At 38.4% G+C, this 20,829-nt stretch overlaps 2 protein-coding genes across 3 annotated transcripts; both read left to right on the forward strand.

Moving 5' to 3' along the window:
* Window positions 1-1,055: 1,055 nt before the first annotated feature.
* LOC142490080 (keratin, type II cytoskeletal cochleal-like) lies at window positions 1,056-6,120 on the forward strand. Its single transcript, XM_075591873.1, has 9 exons — window positions 1,056-1,570; window positions 2,177-2,385; window positions 2,493-2,553; window positions 3,043-3,138; window positions 3,477-3,641; window positions 3,891-4,016; window positions 4,287-4,507; window positions 4,777-4,805; window positions 5,428-6,120. The coding sequence occupies exons 1-9, from the start codon at window positions 1,115-1,117 to the stop codon at window positions 5,550-5,552; spliced, it is 1,488 nt and encodes a 495-aa protein (XP_075447988.1). The 5' UTR covers window positions 1,056-1,114; the 3' UTR covers window positions 5,553-6,120.
* An 8,168-nt stretch (window positions 6,121-14,288) lies between these two features.
* On the forward strand, window positions 14,289-19,466 carry LOC142490074 (keratin, type II cytoskeletal cochleal-like). 2 transcript variants are annotated; one of them, XR_012799985.1, is made up of 10 exons: window positions 14,289-14,806; window positions 15,486-15,694; window positions 15,802-15,862; window positions 16,370-16,465; window positions 16,804-16,968; window positions 17,220-17,345; window positions 17,618-17,838; window positions 18,107-18,135; window positions 18,757-18,949; window positions 19,093-19,466. XR_012799985.1 is itself a non-coding variant. In XM_075591866.1 (9 exons), the coding sequence occupies exons 1-9, from the start codon at window positions 14,351-14,353 to the stop codon at window positions 18,879-18,881; spliced, it is 1,488 nt and encodes a 495-aa protein (XP_075447981.1). In that variant the 5' UTR covers window positions 14,289-14,350; the 3' UTR covers window positions 18,882-19,029. The 2 variants fall into 2 exon arrangements, 1 of the variants encoding a protein (XP_075447981.1); XM_075591866.1 differs by lacking the exon at window positions 19,093-19,466 and having other exon boundaries at window positions 18,757-19,029.
* The last annotated feature ends 1,363 nt before the right edge of the window (window positions 19,467-20,829 follow it).

Genomic DNA, 20,829 nt, shown 5'->3' on the forward strand with positions numbered 1-20,829 from the left:
ACACTTTCACCTCACATTATACCCCCTCTCACCCTCCTTCTCACGCTCTCCCTCTCTCTTTCACTGCGCTCTCTTTCACACTTCCCCCTCTCTTACACATTTAACCTTCTCATAAACACACACTTTTTCTCACCCTCTATCTCTCACACTCACCATCTGCCCTCGCTTACATTCTCCCCCAACTCTCCCCCTCTCACATTCCCCCTATCTTTCACACTCCCTCCCCCTCTCTCACAAAGTCCCTGCTTTTCTCTCATACTTTATCCTTCTCTCTCTCTCTTCACCCCAATCCCTGCCTGTGGAGAGGGGTGTGCAGAGTCCTTTCATGTCCACCAAGAGGTGGGCCATCCCATGCAGATTAAAAAGAATAGTTGGGACTAACATCTGGGTTCAGACTTCTGGGGTGGGCCTCCCTTCACCGCCTGTCCCTGTACAGATGTCCCTGCACTCCCCCTGTCAGTGGCCCTGCTGGTGAACAAATTCAACCAGTTCCCATTTGCAATAATATCAGCAAGAGACACATTTCAAAGAAAAAAACATGATAGCTTTGGAGATAATGAGGAAGTCGACATCATTGGGGATGACATGATCATAGCAGCTACACAAAAAGTTAGCATCACGCTATATAAAAAAAAACAAGAGCTGAATGTCAAACCCAACAAAGACCAACTACAATACAAAGTGGAGAATTTAACAACATGGGATCCCAATACTGTATGTCATCAAAATAGACGCATAATGCCAGACCATGCAAAATGAATCACAGAGATGCTATCACCACAGACAAAAAAGGCGGCTAGCAATAATCATATATCTGACTCAATACAAAATAAGCAGATATTACAACACTGCTCACCAGCGTTGAACAAGCTGAACCAAGGGACTATATACTTTATTTTCTACTAAACTAAGAGAATTGAGATGTAATAATGTTAGCAATTGAAGCTTTAAAGAGGCAATTATAGGCTCTTAATATACTTCAAAGTAGCCAACACCATTAGATTTGAATATAAAAGGTGTAAGTCTCTGCTAGGAACTCAGAAGGACTTAATTAAGGCTCATTCCACAGTAAGCTCCAATACCGCATTGTCCTTCTGATTCTTGAAGAAGCAACATGTCTCACCAATCTCATCAATCCACACATAGCAGCTCAGGCTCTGGACACAAGAATTTCAGCTCCTCCTCAGCTTGTTTATCATCTTTCAGCAAACACAGTGGGAGCTCATTCACTTCAAAGAAAGTGTCCATGGGTCATAAAGCACTACCTTGTTTTGCAAGCAAAAGTGTCTATAGTCATGGATCAGGGGGGCATAAGATCTCAGTTGGAAGTTGCCGACCAGTGGGAAGTGGACATGGATATGGAGGATATGGTAGTGGACATGGTTTCAGTGGATCTGGCTATGGATTTGGGGGATCATCTTGCTCTGCAGGCATCACTAATGTTACTGTGAACCAAAGTCTCCTGGCCCCACTCAATTTGGAAATTGACCCAAACATCCAGAGAATGAGGACAGATGAGAAGAACCAAATCAAGGGTCTCAATAATCAGTTTGCCTCCTTCATTGACAAGGTAAGGTAACCATGCTGAGCATCCTATATACTGGAAAAGAGGCTATGCCATGCCCTGGCTTGAATAACCTGCATCAAACAAGATGTGGAAAACGATCACCAAATAAACATGGCATAGAAAATATATTTTTGGTCTAACAGCTTTACATTTGTTTACACTATCTAAAAAGTTAAAATATTACTTAGATTGTAAGTTCTCTGTGACAGATATTCCCTTTCCTACTGTATAAGTTTAGTTGCACTTATTGTGTTATAATAATGCACTTTATATTCAATTGCTTATTTTATATACAGTAGCACTGTATATATATATATATATATATATATATATATATATATATATATACATACACAGCATATATTATTGTGTCACATACAATTTTTCATAACATTAAAAATAATTTAAACAGTCTCTTGGCATCATCATTTCCTATGGACATACAAAAACAGCACTCCATATTTCTTTAAGATGCAACTACAGTTTCCTCTCTTTTTACTGTGAAGGGAAAAGTACAATGTGACATTTTATTTAAAAAAACTGTGTATTGCAAACTGTTGTATCAATTTTAACAATGGTTTATTTGTTTAACTTTTTTATTTGTCCTAGGTGCGATTCTTAGAGCAACAGAATAAAATGCTTGAGACCAAATGGGCTTTTTTACAAGACCAAAGAACTGCCAGATCTCAAATTGAACCTCTCTTTGAAGCCTACATTAGCAGTCTCAGGAGACAGCTGGAGAATCTGGGATGTGAAAGAGCGCGTCTGGATGCAGAAAGGAGGAATATGGAGGAAGCAGTAGAAGAATTCAGAAGAAAGTATGTAAATCGGGAGACATGTTGGTTCTCTAAACACTGCAAAATACCATCAAAACCATATAATAACCTACAATCACACCACTTAATAAAACTTTCTTACACAACAGATATGAAGAGGAAGTCAACCGACGCACAGCTGCAGAGAATGAATTTGTTGGGCTTAAGAGGGTAAGTGTCAAGTCATTAACTGTACAAATATTTGTCTTTTTTCATAAAGGTCAAAATATAACTTTGGAACAGTAATATAATTCTTTCAGAACTTTAATGCAGCATTTCCTCTTGCCTGTTTTTTCTTTATTTTTTTTTTTAAATGAATGCAGCAGCCTTAGATTTTTGAAAAGGCAATTATGTAAGCTGCCGATTGATCCATTCTCCCATGATCGATCGGTGAAGATCCGGCTGAGGGACACGCAGAATGACTGCCTATTTCAAAAGAGAAAGATGTGTGGTTTCCAAAATGTTTGGGAAGTTTAATGCATTAAAAGGGACTAATAATGGCATTAATAGAGGGTCAATAATTTGGTATTATCTAATACTAAAGAACTCATTTGTAAATTATTAAGATTTTGAATGAAATGCTGCTTTAATTTCAGAAGCATTGCATTATAAGTCCTAACATTGAATGAATATAATTATCTATTTGTATCTTCCCTGTAGGAAGTTGATGCTGCTTTCATGAGCAAAGCTGAATTACAAGCAAGGGCGGACTCCCTGTCTGATGAGATCAACTTCCTGCGCGCTCTGTTTGATGCGGTATGAATATGGAGCTCCTTAATTTTCTTATTCTTTAGTTTGTTGAACAACAGACCTGGTACCACTTTCCTAAAATAAGAAATAATGATTTTATACCACATACTATGAAATGGATACTCACATTTCTTTATAAGATTAGAACTTCATTTCTAACAGCTACAACATGTAGACATTTTTTTTTTGCAATTTTATCTATTAAATTTCTTGTACAGATTTGGGGAACAAATGACAGTCGAACAATTATGTGTTTGAAAATCTATGTTTCAAAATGAAGGTACATTTTTCATACGTATCTGTATGTCATCAGCACATATATCACTGTTTTTTCTACTTTACAGGAAATATCTCAGCTTCAAGCTCAGATCTCAGATACATCAGTCCTTGTTTCCATGGATAACAGCCGAGACCTGGATCTGGACGGCATCATTGCTGAGGTCAGATCTCAATATGAGGATGTTGCTAACAGGAGCAGAGCTGAAGCAGAGGCCATGTACCAATCAAGGGTGAGTCTATTAAAAGCAGATTCAAACAGTCTTATCTGAAGTTTCCCGTATATATAACATACACATGCTATATAGTACTCTACTGAAATATAATATCCACATTATACTACTTGTAATACTGTATATTGTCACATTTCTGAATCCTCCATAATTGTGTAAATATAAGATAATCAAGCTTTTTGGTTTTAGATACAATTAGATGCTTCACACCCAAGCTTCAATCTAATCTCACATGATTTTTCTCTTCAGTTCGAGGAGTTGCGCTCCACTGCAGGCAGTTATGGGGATAATCTGCGCAACACTAAGCAGGAGATTGCTGAGCTCAACCGTCTGATTCAGAGACTTAAGGGAGAAATAGAGAGTGTGAAAGATCAGGTAAAATTAATACATGTGTAATATGTATTCTTACTAGATTAACAAACAATTATAATTTCCTTAATATACAAGTTAGCATTAACTGCAAAATATATATTAAAGTACATACTGTATTTACTCTGTCTGTAATGAAGAATGGAAGTATTGTAAGAGGATTTGGTTGTCTGTCCATTTGCTAACTATGGGAAATAGTGAAAATCCTAGCACAATGTTACATTTATTAATGCCTAGTGTAAGAAAGAATCTTTTATTTACTTTGTGTTTTACCAGCGCGCTAGACTAGAAGGTTCCATAACTGAGGCTGAAGAACGTGGGGAGATGGCCGTCAGAGATGCCAAGTGTAAACTGTCTGAGCTGGAGGATGCTCTGCAGAAAGCTAAGCAGGACATGGCTCGCCAGCTGCGTGAATACCAGGAGCTGATGAATGTGAAGCTGGCTTTGGATATAGAGATCGCCACCTACAGGAAACTGCTAGAGGGAGAGGAGAGCAGGTGAGTGAAGATTATGCAGCATGTAGACACACTGTCAATGTATATATGTCTTTCTATCTGAATAATTATAGAAAAAAAATTAACTAAATAAACAAAGAGAGCTTCCAGCTCACCAGTGACATATATGTAATTACGTACAAGGTACACAAAATGTCATACAGAACATTGAAGGAAGCGAACATACATGTTATAAATAAGGCAGTTATATGCGTAGACGTGACTTTGAAATTCTAAACCAACTTTAAAAAAATGTTCTATCTTTATTTCAGGCTGGGTGGAGAAGGTCCTGTTAGCATCTGTAAGTAAAGGAGTGATTCATTTTTGTGTTTTTATACTAATCCAACTATTTAAAACTGAAACCAAGAAAGAACTAAAGTATCACAGGCATAACAAGAATAGAGGTGTTATGGTAACTGCTAGTGGAACCACTTTGCTGGAAGATGTCTAGTTATCTAAAATCGTTTTTTTCTCCAGATTTAAACTCTTATGTCTTTTATTAATCTCCTGTCCTTGAACAAATATTAAGCTGGACAATAAGATTTAATTTCCTACATACTATTATGTACACTAACATTTCCATTATTGACTCTTTCTTTCAAGCTCTTTGGAAGTACTGTACATCTTCAAATTTAAGAGTACGCTCTTTAGTCAAATATACAAAACTAATTATTCCTTTTTGTTACATTGGACACAGATCTGCATGTCTGGGAAGATTACACCAATTCAGACTTACTTTAGTAAAAAGGAATACAAAATAAACACCTTACACTAAAAAGTTAATATTGTACATCCTATTTTCCTTCATATTTTTTTTTTAAATATATATGTCTACCATTAGCTCAGATTTTAGGGCTAAATCATACTTTGTTAATTCTTCCTTTAAAATGTTTCATCCCTAACACGTTGCTTGTTTCTTACAGCTGTGCTTCACTCTAGTACTGGAGCATCACACTATGGTGGAAGTGGACACCACCACAAGAGCAGATGTAGCACTGGCAGTGTTTCCCAAGGAAAACATGGCTCAGGACATGGACAGTCCTGCTAAATGGAATTCGCTAATTAATAGATTACCTACATGTTAACGGCTTCTATAAATTCCAGTTCTCTACAAACCCCCCACTATCACATGAAACCAATGATTGCACATTTAGGGCAATGCAAAAAGTACTGTGTTTACTATAAGACAAATGTATATTTTGAGCATTACATTTTGAAACATGAATCTAGTACAACTATAAAAACCTTGTTTCTCTGTTTGGTACAATAGATATTATTATAACAGGTGGTGTAACAAACAGATCTGATAGTCAGTATATTTTGTTATTGGAGCTCTCAATTTCAAGTAATTAATATACAAGATCGTCTGTCAGGGAATTCTGCATTCTTCTGATAGAATCACTGACTGATTTTCAAACCTTGGTATTGTTCATTTTTCTTTACTGTTCTCAATGAAAAATTATCAATTGGTTTTGCTTGAATGTGTAATACTTGCGTAAGTGGAACATGTAGAATCACGTTCCTTTATCTAAGTCTAATCGCAATGGTAAAATGCAAAATCAATTTTTTTAACTGAAACGTAATTTCTGTTTTTATGTCTGTTCAATAAACTACTATTTTCATGCTAATGATTAGCACAAATGTTTCCTATTTAATTTGACATTCATTAGAAACTTTCAACATAATAGGACCCTTTCAGTGTGAGATGGGTAGACAGATTATTGGAGATAAGGAAAAAGCAGAGGTATTAAACAAATTATTTGCCTTTGTGTTTACCAGGGACGAATCAAGTTCAATAGTAGTGCCACAGGAGGAAGCCACAACCTCCATATTAATGAACAATTGGTTAACTGTGGAAGAAATTCATAAGCGGCTTGAAAAAATTAAAGTAAATAAGGCACCTGGCCCTGATGGCATACATCCAAGAGTTCTCAAGGAGTTAAGCTCAGTAATAGCCAAACTATTATATTTAATATTCAAGGACTCCATTTTCACAGGCTCAGTACCACAAGATTGGCGTAAAGCACATGTGGTGCCTATATTTAAAAAGGGAGCTAGATCAGAACCGGGGAATTACAGACCTGTAAGCCTGACTTCAACAGTGGGGAAACTACTTGAAGGTTTAATACGGGATAATATTCAGGAATACCTTATGGAAAACAAAATTATTAGTAATAGTCAGCATGGATTTATGAAGGATAGATCATGCCAAACTAACCTTATTTGTTTCTTTGAGGAGGTAAGTAGGAACTTAGACCAGGGTAGTGCAGTTGATGTGGTCTACTTACATTTTGCAAAGGCTTTTGATACGGTTTGACACAAGAGGTTGGTGTACAAAATAAAGAACATTGGACTCAGTAATAATATATGCGGAAAAAAAGGTGATAGTGCGCAGCTAATAACTAGTGAACAACAAATATCAAGTGAACAGTGCACCGTGATTAAACAAACAATATTGTGGACCTTAGATGTGGGTCTTGCACTAATCGTGGGTCTGCAGCCTTTCTTGGGGGTGGCTCGACACCCCAGACACTAGACAAAAAACAAAAGAACAAGGCGCACAACGCACATAGTGTATTAAAGTATAAAATGTGACTTTATGGTTAAAAAATAAATAGTTCTGCGTACATCAAGTAGGGAATAAACAAGCAGTTGGTATATAGGTTTACCACACCAGGAGATGACACTGTGCGACACCCTCAGATGGATCCCAGCATGCACCGGGTCAGCAGCCGCCTCATCAGTCCCTTCCAGCGTCCTCTGTTAGGGGATGGTAGGTAGACGAGTCCCTTGCAGAGAGAGCCCCACAGCATACAGCTCACAGGCAAGTAAAGACGCCGTAGGATTCAGCATCCATGGAACACTGCAGCATTTGCCGCCACTCCTCGTTGGGCGCTCAGCGGTGACGTCACTAGTCGCACCTCCGCTTCCGCAATGCTTCTCATGGAATGCACAGCGTGCGTGTCAATCCAGAGTTGTAAGGCAGCGGGGAGAGATATTTCGCCAGGCAAATGACTAATAAACAGTGTCCAAATAGTGTCCAGAATCACAAAGGATGGGGGGAGAAGAGCATGGACACCTCTTATCCAACGCGTTTCGTAACACTAGGTTACTTCTTCAGGGAATGTGAAGAAGTAACCTAGTGTTACGAAACGCGTTGGATAAGAGGTGTCCATGGTCTTCTCCCCCTATCCTTTGTGATTCTGGACACTATTTGGACACTGTTTATTAGTCATTTGCCTGGCGAAATATCTCTCCCCGCTGCCTTACAACTCTGGATTGACACGCACGCTGTGCATTCCATGAGAAGCATTGCGGAAGCGGAGGTGCGACTAGTGACGTCACCGCTGAGCGCCCAACGAGGAGTGGCGGCAAATGCTGCAGTGTTCCATGGATGCTGAATCCTACGGCGTCTTTACTTGCCTGTGAGCTGTATGCTGTGGGGCTCTCTCTGCAAGGGACTCGTCTACCTACCATCCCCTAACAGAGGACGCTGGAAGGGACTGATGAGGCGGCTGCTGACCCGGTGCATGCTGGGATCCATCTGAGGGTGTCGCACAGTGTCATCTCCTGGTGTGGTAAACCTATATACCAACTGCTTGTTTATTCCCTACTTGATGTACGCAGAACTATTTATTTTTTAACCATAAAGTCACATTTTATACTTTAATACACTATGTGCGTTGTGCGCCTTGTTCTTTTGTTTTTTGTCTAATAATATATGCACCTGGATTGAAAACTGGTTAAAAGACAGACAACAGAGGGTTGTCATAAATGGAACTTTTTCAGGTTGGGCTAAAGTCGTGAGTGGAGTACCTCAGGGATCGGTACTGGGACCCATGCTTTTTAACTTATTTATTAATGACATTGACGTTGGGATCGAGAGCAAAGTGTCCATCTTTGCTGATGATACTAAATTGTGTAAGGTAGTAGAATCAGAGCCGGATGTAATTTCTCTTCAGAAGGACTTGGAGAGACTGTAAACATGGACAGGTTAATGGCAGATGAGGTTTAATACAGATAAAAGTAAGGTTATGCATTTGGGATGCAAGAATATAAAGACGATTTACAAATTAAATGGGGATAAATTGGGGGAATCCTTGATGGAGAAGGAATTAGAAGTGCTTGTAGACAGCAGGCTTAGCAATAGTGCCCAAAGTCATGCAGTAGCTGCAAAGGCAAACAAGATCTTATCTTGCATTAAATGGGCAATGGATGGAAGGGAAGTAAACATAATTATGCCCCTTTACAAAGAATTAGTAGGACGACACCTTGAATATGGAGTACAATTTTGGGCACCAATCCTTAGAAAAAACATTATGGAACTAGAGAGAGTGCAGAGAAGAGCCACCAAATTAATAAAGGGGATGGACAATCTAACTTATGAGGAGAGGCTAGCTAAATTAGATTTATTTTCATTAGAAAAGAGGCGTCTAAGAGGGGATAGGATACCTATATACAAATATATTCGGGGACAATACAAAGAGCTTTCAAAATAACTATTCATCCCATGGGCAGTACAAAGGACTCTGGGGCATCCCTTTAGGTTGGAGGAAAGGTGATTTCACCATCAAGAAAGGAAAAGGTTCTTTACAGTAAGGGCAGTTAAAATGTGGAATTCATTACCCATGGAGACTGTGATGGCAGATACAATAGATTTATTCAAAAAAAGTTGGACTTTTTTCTAGAAAGGAAAGGTATACAGGGATAAACCAAATAAGTATACATGGGAAGGATGTTGATCCAGGGATTAATCCGATTGCCATTTCTTGGAGTCAGGAAGGAATTTATTTTTCCCCTTATGAGATATCATTGGATGATATGACTCTGGGGTTTTTTGTTTGCCTTCCTCTGGATCAATAAGTAAGTATAGATATAGAATAAAGTATCTGTCGTCTAAATTTATCATAGGTTGAAGTTGATGGACGTACGTCTTTTTTCAACCTCATCTACTATGTAACTATGTAATAATCCTACAACATAAGAAACGTTTTGTTTTTATTTGAATGTATTGTACAGTAAATGGGTTTGCTCAAAAACAAATCAAACACGACTGAGACACACAAAAGATATTATGTTTTACTGTGATTGTAGAATGCACCCGGAAAAACAATTATTACTTATCCAATTATTCATTTAAAAAGGTATAAATGGCTGAATGTCTCATTCTACAATGTTTATCAATATGTATTGTTATTGCCCTGAAACATTAAAGAAATTATGAAAAAATATCAGATGAGAAGTATTTATACATATTTAAGAGGGTCATATAACATACAGATCTATTTTAATACATTAATTAGGAATTTCCTAATGGCTTATTACATATTCATAGTATAGGCTGTAATAACTCCCATGAGTTTAGGTAATATATGTAGCCACTAAATATGCGTCATCTTCTGTAACGCGTAACTGTAGAATTTTAAAGAAAATGTGTGGTGGCTCTATATATGAAAAATGTATTAACATATACATTTGTATAGTAAACACAGTTGCCAAAATTATAACATGTAGGTTAAAGTGTGTTTTATTATACATGTGAGTAGAGCTACAGGTATATGTGTACGTAATATCAATACTATGCATCAAAAACATACACATGAAAAATACGAAATGTTAACGCTTCATTATATTATTTGTACTTACCCACCAGCCAACCATGTTCAAAATACCCAGTTTCAAAAGTATGGAAGACTGATGAGTTGGTCAGAATAGAGGAATTGTGGCTTGAACCTGGGAATCTGGCTACCACATTCAGATTTCTCGTGTTGACATCCCATACGAGCTGCACATTGATGGAGTGAAAATGTTTCCTGTTACGGTACACATGCTCATCTACAGTCGGCAAGGTGAGAGCAACATGTGTGCAATCTATTGCACCCATCATGCATGGCCCGGCTATGGTGTAAAAGCCTTTCCTGAGTTCCAGCCACTCTGTTTGCTCTCTAGGAAAATGTATATAATTCCTACCACATCTAGTCAGTGCACATAGAAACTTGGTAAAGGCCCGCAAAAATGCCGACTGCGAGAACCCGCCTACTATGTCCACAGTTGTCTGAAAAGACACAGAAGCCAGAAAATGTAATGAGCAGAGCATTTTAGCAAGGCCAGGGACTGCATGACCTCTGCCTGTTATGGAATCTAAATCATCTTTTAACTCTGCATAAAGAGCTAAGATTGCTTCTGAACTCAAGCGATATTGGCTAATAATTTCCTCCTCACTAAACCCCTCCAAAACTGTATGTTCACAGAATAAATGTGGCCGGGGCACGACCTGTCTCCCCTGTACTCTCCTCTCTACTCTCTCATCCACTCCTCTCTCCTCCACTCCTCTCTCCTCCACTCCTCTCCTACAATCCGCTCTCCTTCAATCCGCTCTCCTTCAATCCGCTCTCCTTCAATCCGCTCTCCTCCACTCCTCTCTCCTCCACTCCTCCTCTCCTCCTCTCCTTCCTCTCCTCTCTCTCTCCTCCAAAGCGAGTCTTCTTCTTCTCATCATAATATGTCTCAACTCTATCTCCATCTACATCTCTGCCCTGCCATCTCTACTTCGAAGCAAGTGTGCAATTGATTGGTTTAAGTAGCTATGTGATGAATACAATATGCACAATGACAAGTGATTAATTACATTACACACTGATCATTTATCCAGTAATTGATCCCTTAATATGATTTTTAATTTTTGGTTATTAGTTATGCATTTGGGGAAATGTAGTCCATAAATATAATAGGAGTGGGCAGTTAATCTATACAATTTATGCACTGATAGAGAGAGGCCAGGGATCAAAAGGCAGAGCCAATCAGAAGAGAAAGGGGCTGTCACTTAAATAATGTTTTATACATTATTATACTTTTAAATTTATATAAATAATTTATGGCCTGATTAATTTGTTTTATGGTATTTTGATTTTTTAAACACATACATGAATTATTCATATTTACACACATGAAGGATATTGTTTTAACTGCATCTTTAAAACATTTATACAGTATATTCTGCAACACAGATGAATGTTAAACTTCATGTACCCGATATCTAACCAAAAGATGAACCAGCCATATATTAACCCCTTCGAAACTTCAACGGTGACACAATAATATCAAAAATATAAACTGTGACATTTATTACAACGACTAGTTTCATAAAACACGGGATCACAAATCAAAAGCAATGCGATTCCGCTCAAATGCGTCCATGCTTAAAATATGTCAGACAGTTGCATTTTTTTCTAAGTCCCGTCTCGCTGTTTCTCGGCAGCTTCTAACCACATTCTTGCCAACTTTTTCTGGTCAGGCGATTCTGAGAAGAAATCTCAATTCTACAGCGGCGATTACCATCGAAAAGATGTTTGTGGCCATTAGAATTATCGGTGCGCGTTTTGCGAATTTTTTTTCAGAAAAAAATATTGACGAAAATGTCTAGGATTGGCAAAAGTTCGGAGCTTACAGTAGGCTTTTTTGACGATAAGCTGCCGATAACTGACTTATCGGACCTTTCTGCATAGGCCCCTATATCTGTACTTAATGTAATGCCCATTTCAGTCCGAAAAAAAAAGCTTAAATTGTAGTACAGGCATACCCCGGTTTAAGGACATTCACTATAAGTACACTCGCGAGTAAGGACATATCGCCTAATAGGGAAACGGCATGCGCCTGTCAGCATGTCCTGAACAGCAATACCGGCTCCCTACCTGTACCAAAGCTGTGCGCAAGCGGGGAGACTATAGAGCCGGTTACAAATGCATTATTTACATCAGTTATGCACGTATATGACTTTTGCAGTACAGTACATGCATCGATAAGTGGGAAAAAGGTAGTGCTTCACTTCAATTACATTTTCACTTTACATACATGCTATGGTCCCATTGCGTACGTTAATGTGGGGTATGCCTGTATTGAGTTTTGAAGAGGCATGTTAGCATTTAACAAGGTGTTAACTTAATTCCCTCCCACTCCCCCCTCTCTTTCTCAATTCCGAACACTCATCCCATCTCACACTATCGCCCTTTTACTTTCACCCACCCCGTCTTTCACTGACATTCTCTCTCACAACCCACCTCTCTCTAACTTTTTCTCTCACACTCCTCCCTCCCTCTCACACACCCCTCCCTCTCTTTGACACTTTCCCTCCCTCTCACTCACACTCTTTCCCCTATCTCTAAACTCATACAAGCCCCCTCTTTCTCACATCCCCTTCTCTCTTTTACTCCCTTACCTTTCTCTCACACTTCCTGCTGTCTCATACACTCACCTACTCACACTTTCCCCCTCTCTCAAAGCTCTCTCTCACACACTTCTCACTCTCTCCTAAACCCCTCTCTCACACTTTCCTATGCTCTATCAAACACCTTATCTCACCCACTTACCCCTCTCTCTCTCTCACAAACTTTTTTTAATACTCTTCCCCATCTCTCACACACTCTCCTCTTCTCTCTTCCCCTTCTAAAACCACCCCCCTCTCACTCTCCTTCTCACACTTCCCCTCACTCTCACACTCCTTATTTTGCTATCATACTCTCCCTTTTCTAGCTAACTTCCCTTTCCTATATTATCTTTCCTCTCCCATTATCAAACCCATCTCTTTCACATACTTCTCTATCTCTCTCTCTCTCTCTCTCTCTCCTTTTACACTCATCTGGCTTTCTAAATGACCCTCTCCCTCCCACTCCCCCTCTCTCTCACACTCCCTCCCTCCCTCACACCTCCCTCTCTGAATCTTTACCCCTCTCTCACACTTTCACCTCACATTATACCCCCTCTCACCCTCCTTCTCACGCTCCCCCTCTCTCTTTCACTGCGCTCTCTTTCACACTTCCCCCTCTCTTACACATTTAACCTTCTCATAAACACACACTTTTTCTCATCCTCTCTCTCTCACACACACCATCTGCCCTCTCTTACATTCTCCCCCAACTCTCCCCCTCTCACATTCCCCCTATCTTTCACACTCCCTCCCCCTCTCTCACAAAGTCCCTGCTTTTCTCTCATACTTTATCCTTCTCTCTCTCTCTTCACCCCAATCCCTGCCTGTGGAGAGGGGTGTGCAGAGTCCTTTCATGTCCACCAAGAGGTGGGCCATCCCATGCAGATTAAAAAGAATAGTTGGGACAAACATCTGGGTTCAGACTTCTGGGGTGGGCCCCCCTTCACCGCCTGTCCCTGTACTGATGTCCCTGCACTCCCCCTGTCAGTGGCCCTGCTGGTAAACAAATTCCACCAGTTCCCATTTGCAATAATATCAGCAAGAGACAAATTTCAAAGAAAAAAACATGATAGCTTTGGAGATAATGAGGAAGTTGACATCATTGGGGATGACATGATCATAGCAGCTACACAAAAAGTTAGCATCACGCTATATAAAAAAAAAACAAGTGCTGAATGTCAAACCCAACAAAGACCAACTACAATACCAAGTGGAGAATTTAACAACATGGGATCCCAATACTGTATGTCATCAAAATAGACGCATAATGCCAGACCATACTGAATGAATCACAGAGATGCTATCACCACAGACAAAAAAGGCGGCTAGCAATAATCATATATCTGACTCAATACAAAATAAGCAGATATTACAACACTGCTCACCATCGTTGAACAAGCTCAACCAAGGGACTATATACTTTATTTTCTACTAAACTAGGAGAATTGAGATGTAATAATGTTAGCAATTGAAGCTTTAAAGAGGCAATTATAGGCTCTTAATATACTTCAAAGTAGCCAACACCATTAAATATGAATATAAAAGGGGTAAGTCTCTGCTAGGAACTCAGAAGGACTTACTTAAGGCTCACTCCACAGTAAGCTCCAATACCGCATTGTCCTTCTGATTCTTGAAGAAGCAACATGTCTCACCAATCTCATCAATCCACACATAGCAGCTCAGGCTCTGGGCACAAGAATTTCAGCTCCTCCTCAGCTTGTTTATCATCTTTCAGCAAACACAGTGGGAGCTCATTCACTTCAAAGAAAGTATCCATGGGTCACAAAGCGCTACCTTGTTTTACAAGCAAAAGTGTCTATAGTCATGGATCAGGGGGACATAAGATCTCAGTTGGAAGTTGTCGACCAGTGGGAAGTGGACATGGATATGGAGGATATGGTAGTGGACATGGTTTCAGTGGATCTGGCTATGGATTTGGGGGATCATCTTGCTCTGCAGGCATCACTAATGTTACTGTGAACCAAAGTCTCCTGGCCCCACTCAATTTGGAAATTGACCCAAACATCCAGAGAATGAGGACAGATGAGAAGAATCAAATCAAGGGTCTCAATAATCAGTTTGCCTCCTTCATTGACAAGGTAAGGTAACCATGCTGAGCATCCTATATACTGGAAAAGAGGCTATGCCATGCCCTGGCTTGAATAACCTGCATCAAACAAGATATGGAAAACGATCACCAAATAAACATGGCATAGAAAATATATTTTTGGTCTAACAGCTTTACATTTGTTTACACTATCTAAAAAGTTAAAATATTACTTAGATTGTAAGCTCTCTGTGACAGAGATTCCCTTTCCTACTGCATAAGTTTAGTTGCACTTATTGTGTAATACAGTGGCGGCCCGCTTTAGACTAATGCGGCCGCCACCGCGGGTAATTTAAAACCCCGTTCAGACGCTGGCTTTTTTTTTTTTTCTCGGCGCCGCAGGCGCTTCTATTGTTCAGCACCATTCAGCGCTGATTGAAATAACGGCTGCGCGCAGCCGCAAGATGCAGCCAATTTCGGCGCGAGTATTTAAAAAACGGAGAATAATGCGGTTAAGCTTTAGAATAAGCAGTCTCATGGCGTCATCATTTCCTATGGACATACAAAAAGAGCACTCCATATTTCTTTAAGATGCAACTACAGTTTCCTTTCTTTTAACTGTGAAGGGAAAAGTACAATGTGACAACATTTTATTTATAAAAACTGGGTATTGCAAACCCTTGTATAAATTATAACAATGTTTTATTTGTTTAACTTTTTTTTTGTCCTAGGTGAGATTCTTAGAGCAACAGAATAAAATGCTTGAGACCAAATATTCTCTTTTGCAAGACCAAAGGACTGCTAGATCTCAAATTGAACCTCTCTTTGAAGCCTACATTAGCAGTCTCAGGAGACAGCTGGAGAATCTGGGATGTGAAAGAGCGCGTCTGGATGCAGAAAGGAGGAATATGGAGGAAGCAGTAGAAGAATTCAGAAGAAAGTATGTAAATCGGGAGATATGTTAATTCTCTAAACACTGCAAAATACCATCAAAACCATATAATAACCTACAATCACACCACTTAATAAAACTTTCTTACACAACAGATATGAAGAGGAAGTCAACCGACGCACAGCTGCAGAGAATGAATTTGTTGGGCTTAAGAGGGTAAGTGTCAAGTCATTAACTGGGCAAATGATTGTCTTTTTTTATATAGAGTTCAAAATATAACTTTGGATCAGTAATATAATTATTTCAGAACTTTAAAGCATCATTTCCTCTTGCCTGTTTTTTCTTTCTTTTTTTTTTTTTTAAATGATGCAGGAGCCTTAGATTTTTGGAAAGGCAATTATGTAAGCTGCCAATTGATCCATTCTCCCATGATCGATCGGTGAAGATCCGACTGATGGACATGCAGAATGACTGCCTATTTCAAAAGAGAAAGATGTGTGGTTTCCAAAATGTTTGCTATAGCAACCCAAGGAAGTTTAATGCATTAATAGGGACTAAAAATGGCATTAAAAGAGGGTCAATAATTTGGTATTATCTAATACTATAGAACTCATTTGTTTATTATTAAGATTTTGAACGAAATGCTGCTTTAATTTCAGAAGCATTGCATTATAAGACCTAACATTGAATGAATATACTTATCTATTTGTATCTTCCCTGTAGGAAGTTGATGCTGCTTTCATGAGCAAAGCTGAATTACAAGCAAGGGCGGACTCCCTGTCTGATGAGATCAACTTCCTGCGCGCTCTGTTTGATGCGGTATGAATATGGAGCTCCTTAATCGTCTTATTCTTTAGTTTGTTTAACAACAGACCTGGTACCATTTTCCTAAAATAAGAAATAATGATTTTATACCACATACTATGAAATGGATACTCACATTTCTTTATAAGATTAGAACTTCATTTCTAACAGCTACAACATGTAGACATTTTTTTTTGCAATTTTATCTATTAAATTTCTTGTACAGATTTGGGGAACAAATGACAGTAGAACAATTATGTGTTTGAAAATCTATCTTTCAAAATGAAGGTACATTTTTTATATGGTATCTGTATGACATCAGCACATATATCACTGTTTTCTCTACTTTACAGGAAATATCTCAGCTTCAAGCTCAGATCTCAGATACATCAGTCCTTGTTTCCATGGATAACAGCCGAGACCTGGATCTGGACGGCATCATTGCTGAGGTCAGATCTCAATATGAGGACGTTGCTAACAGGAGCAGAGCTGAAGCAGAGGCCATGTACCAATCAAGGGTGAGTCTATTAAAAGCAGATTCAAACAGTCTTATCTGAAGTTTCCCGTATATATAACATACACATGCTATATAGTACTCTACTGAAATATAATATCCACATTATACTACTTGTAATACTGTATATTGTCACACTTCTGAATCCTCCATAATTGTGTAAATATAAGATAATCAAGCTTTTTGGTTTTAGATACAATTAGATGCTTCACACCAATGCTTCAATCTTCTCTCACATGATTTTTTTCTCTTCAGTACGAGGAGCTGCGCTCCACTGCAGGCAGTTATGGGGATAATCTGCGAAATACTAAGCAGGAGATTGCTGAGCTCAACCGTCTGATTCAGAGACTTAAGGGAGAAATAGAGAGTGTGAAAGATCAGGTAAAATTAATACATGTGTAATATGTAATCTTACTAGATTAACAAATAATTATAATTTCCTTAATATATACAAGTTAGCATTACCTGTTAAGTATACTGTATATTATAGTACATATTTACTCTGTCTGTAATGAAGAATGGAAGTATTGTAAGAGGATTTGGTTGTTTGTCCATTTGCTAACTATGGGAAATAGTGAAAATCCTAGCACAATGTTACATTTATTAATGTACAGTGTAAGAAAGAATCTTTCATTTACTTTGTGTTTTACCAGCGTGCTAGACTAGAAGGTGCCATAACTGAGGCGGAGGAACGTGGGGAGATGGCCGTCAGAGATGCCAAGTGTAAACTGACTGAGCTGGAGGATGCTCTGCAGAAAGCTAAGCAGGATATGGCTCGCCAGCTGCGTGAATACCAGGAGCTGATGAATGTGAAGCTGGCTCTGGATATTGAGATCACCACATACAGGAAACTGCTGGAGGGAGAGGAGAGCAGGTGAGTGAAGATTATGCAGCATGTAGACACACTGTCAATGTATATATGTCTTTCTATCTGAATAATTATAGAAAAAAATAAACTAAATAAACAAAGAGAGCTTCCAGCTCACCAGTGACATATATGTAATTACGTACAAGGTACACAAAATGTGATACAGTACATTGAAGGAAGCGAACATACATGTTATAAATAAGGCAGTTATATGTGTAGACGTGACTTTAAAATTCTAAACCAACTTTAAAAAAATGTTCTATCTTTATTTCAGGCTGGGTGGAGAAGGTCCTGTTAGCATCTGTAAGTAAAGGAGTGATTCATTTTTGTGTTTTTATACTAATCCAACCATTTAAAACTGAAACCAAGAAAGAACTAAAGTATCACAGGCATAACAAGAATAGAGGTGTTACGGTAGCTGCTAGTGGAACCACTTTGCTGGAAGATGTCTAGTTATCTAAAATCGTTTTTTTCTCCAGATTTAAACTCTTTTGTCTTTTATTAATCTCCTGTCCTTGAACAAATATTAAGCTGGAGAATAAGATTTAATTTCCTACATACTATTATGTACACTAACATTTCCATTATTGACTCTTTCTTTCAAGCTCTTTGGAAGTACTGCACATCTACAAATTTAAGAGTACGGTCTTTAGTCAAATATACAAAACTAATTATTCCTTTTGTTACATTGGAAACAGTTCTGCATGTCTGGGAAGATTACACCAAGTCAGACTTAATTGAGTAAAAAGGAATACAAAATAAACACCTTACACTAAAAAGTTAATACTGTACATCCTGTTTTCCTTCCTATTTTTTTTAAAAATATAAATGTCTACCATTAGCTCAGATGTTAGGGCTAAATCATACTTTGTTAATTCTTCCTTTAAAATGTTTCATCCCTAACACGTTGCTTGTTCCTTACAGCTGTGCTTCACTCTAGTACTGGAGCATCACACTATGGTGGAAGTGGACACCACCACAAGAGCAGATGTAGCACTGGCAGTGTTTCCCAAGGAAAACATGGCTCAGGACATGGACAGTCCTGCTAAATGGAATTCGCTAATTAATAGATTACCTACATGTTAACGGCTTCTATAAATTCCAGTTCTCTACAAACCCCCCACTATCACATGAAACCAATGATTGCACATTTAGGGCAATGCAAAAAGTACTGTGTTTACTATAAGACAAATGTATATTTTGAGCATTACATATTGAAACATGAATCTACAGTAGTACAACTATAAAAACCTTGTTTCTCTGTTTGGTACATTAGATATTATTATAACAGGTGGTGTAAGAAACAGATCTGATAGTCAGTATATTTTGTTATTGGAGCTCTCAATTTCAAGTAATTAATATACAAGATCGTCTGTCAGGGAATTCTGCATTCTTCTGATAGAATCACTGACTGATTTTCAAACCTTGGTATTGTTCATTTTTCTTTACTGTTCTCAATGAAAAATTATCAATTGGTTTTGCTTGAATGTGTAATTCTTGCTTAAGTGGAACATGTAGAATCACATTCCTTTATCTAAGTCTAATCGCAATGGTAAAATGCAAAATCTATTTTTTTAACTGAAACGTAATTTCTGTTTTTATGTCTGTTCAATAAACTACTATTTTCATGCTAAGGATTAGCACAAATGTTTCCTATTTAATTTGACATTCATTAGAAACTTTCAACATAATAATTCTGAATAGTACTAATGAGTACTAAAAAAATGAGAAAAGAAAATATAGGACACTTTCAGTGTGAGATGGGTAGACAGATTATTGGAGATAAGGAAAAAGCAGAGGTATTAAACAAATTATTTGCGTCTGTGTTTACCAGTGACGAATCAAGTTCAATAGTAGTGCCGCAAGAGGAAGCCACAACCTCCATATTAATGAACAATTGGTTAACTGAGGAAGAAGTTCATAAGCGACTTGAAAAAAATAAAGTAAATAAGGCACCTGGCCCCGATGGCATACATCCAAGAGTTCTCAAGGAGTTAAGCTCAGTAATAGCCAAACCATTATATTTAATATTCAAGGACTCCATTTCCACAGGCTCAGTACCACAAGATTGGTGTAAAGCAGATGTGGTGCCTATATTTAAAAAGGGAGCTAGATCACAACCGGGGAATTACAGACCTGTAAGCCTGACTTCAATAGTAGGGAAACTACTTGAAGGTTTAATACGGGATAATATTCAGGAATACTTAATGGAAAACAAAATTATTGGTAATAGTCAGCATGGATTTATGAAGGATAGATCATGCCAAACTAACATTTTGTTTCTTTTAGGAGGTAAGTAGGAACTTAGACCAGGGTAGTGCAGTTGATGTGGTCTACTTAGATTTTGCAAAGGCTTTTGATACGGTTTCACACAAGAGGTTGGCGTACAAAATAAAGAACATTGGACTCAGTAATAATATATGCACCTGGATTGAAAACTGGTTAAAGGACAGACAACAGAGGGTTGTCATAAAGGGAACTTTTTCAGGTTGGGCTAAAGTTGTAAGTGGAGTACCTCAGGGATCGGTATTGGGACCCATGCTTTTTAACTTTTTTATTTATGACCTTGAGTTTGGGATCGAGAGCAAAGTCTCCATCTTTGCTGATGATACTAAATTGTGAAAGGTAGTAGAATCAGAGCAGGATGTAATTTCTCTTCAGAAGGACTTGGAGAGACTGGAAATATGGACAGGTAAATGGCAGATGAGGTTTAATACAGATAAAAGTAAGGTTATGCATTTGGGATGCAAGAATATAAAGACGATTTACAAATTAAATGGGGATAAATTGGGGAAATCCTTGATGGAGAAGGAATTAGAAGTGCTTGTAGACAGCAGGCTTAGCAATAGTGCCCAAAGTCATGCAGTAGCTGCAAAGGCAAACAAGATCTTATCTTGCATTAAATGGGCAATGGATGGAAGGGAAGTAAACATAATTATGCCCCTTTACGAAGCATTAGTAGGACCACACCTTGAATATGGAGTACAATTTTGGGCA

The sequence above is a fragment of the Ascaphus truei genome, chromosome 3 (genome assembly GCF_040206685.1).
Source record: "Ascaphus truei isolate aAscTru1 chromosome 3, aAscTru1.hap1, whole genome shotgun sequence".
NCBI classification, from domain to species: domain Eukaryota; kingdom Metazoa; phylum Chordata; class Amphibia; order Anura; family Ascaphidae; genus Ascaphus; species Ascaphus truei.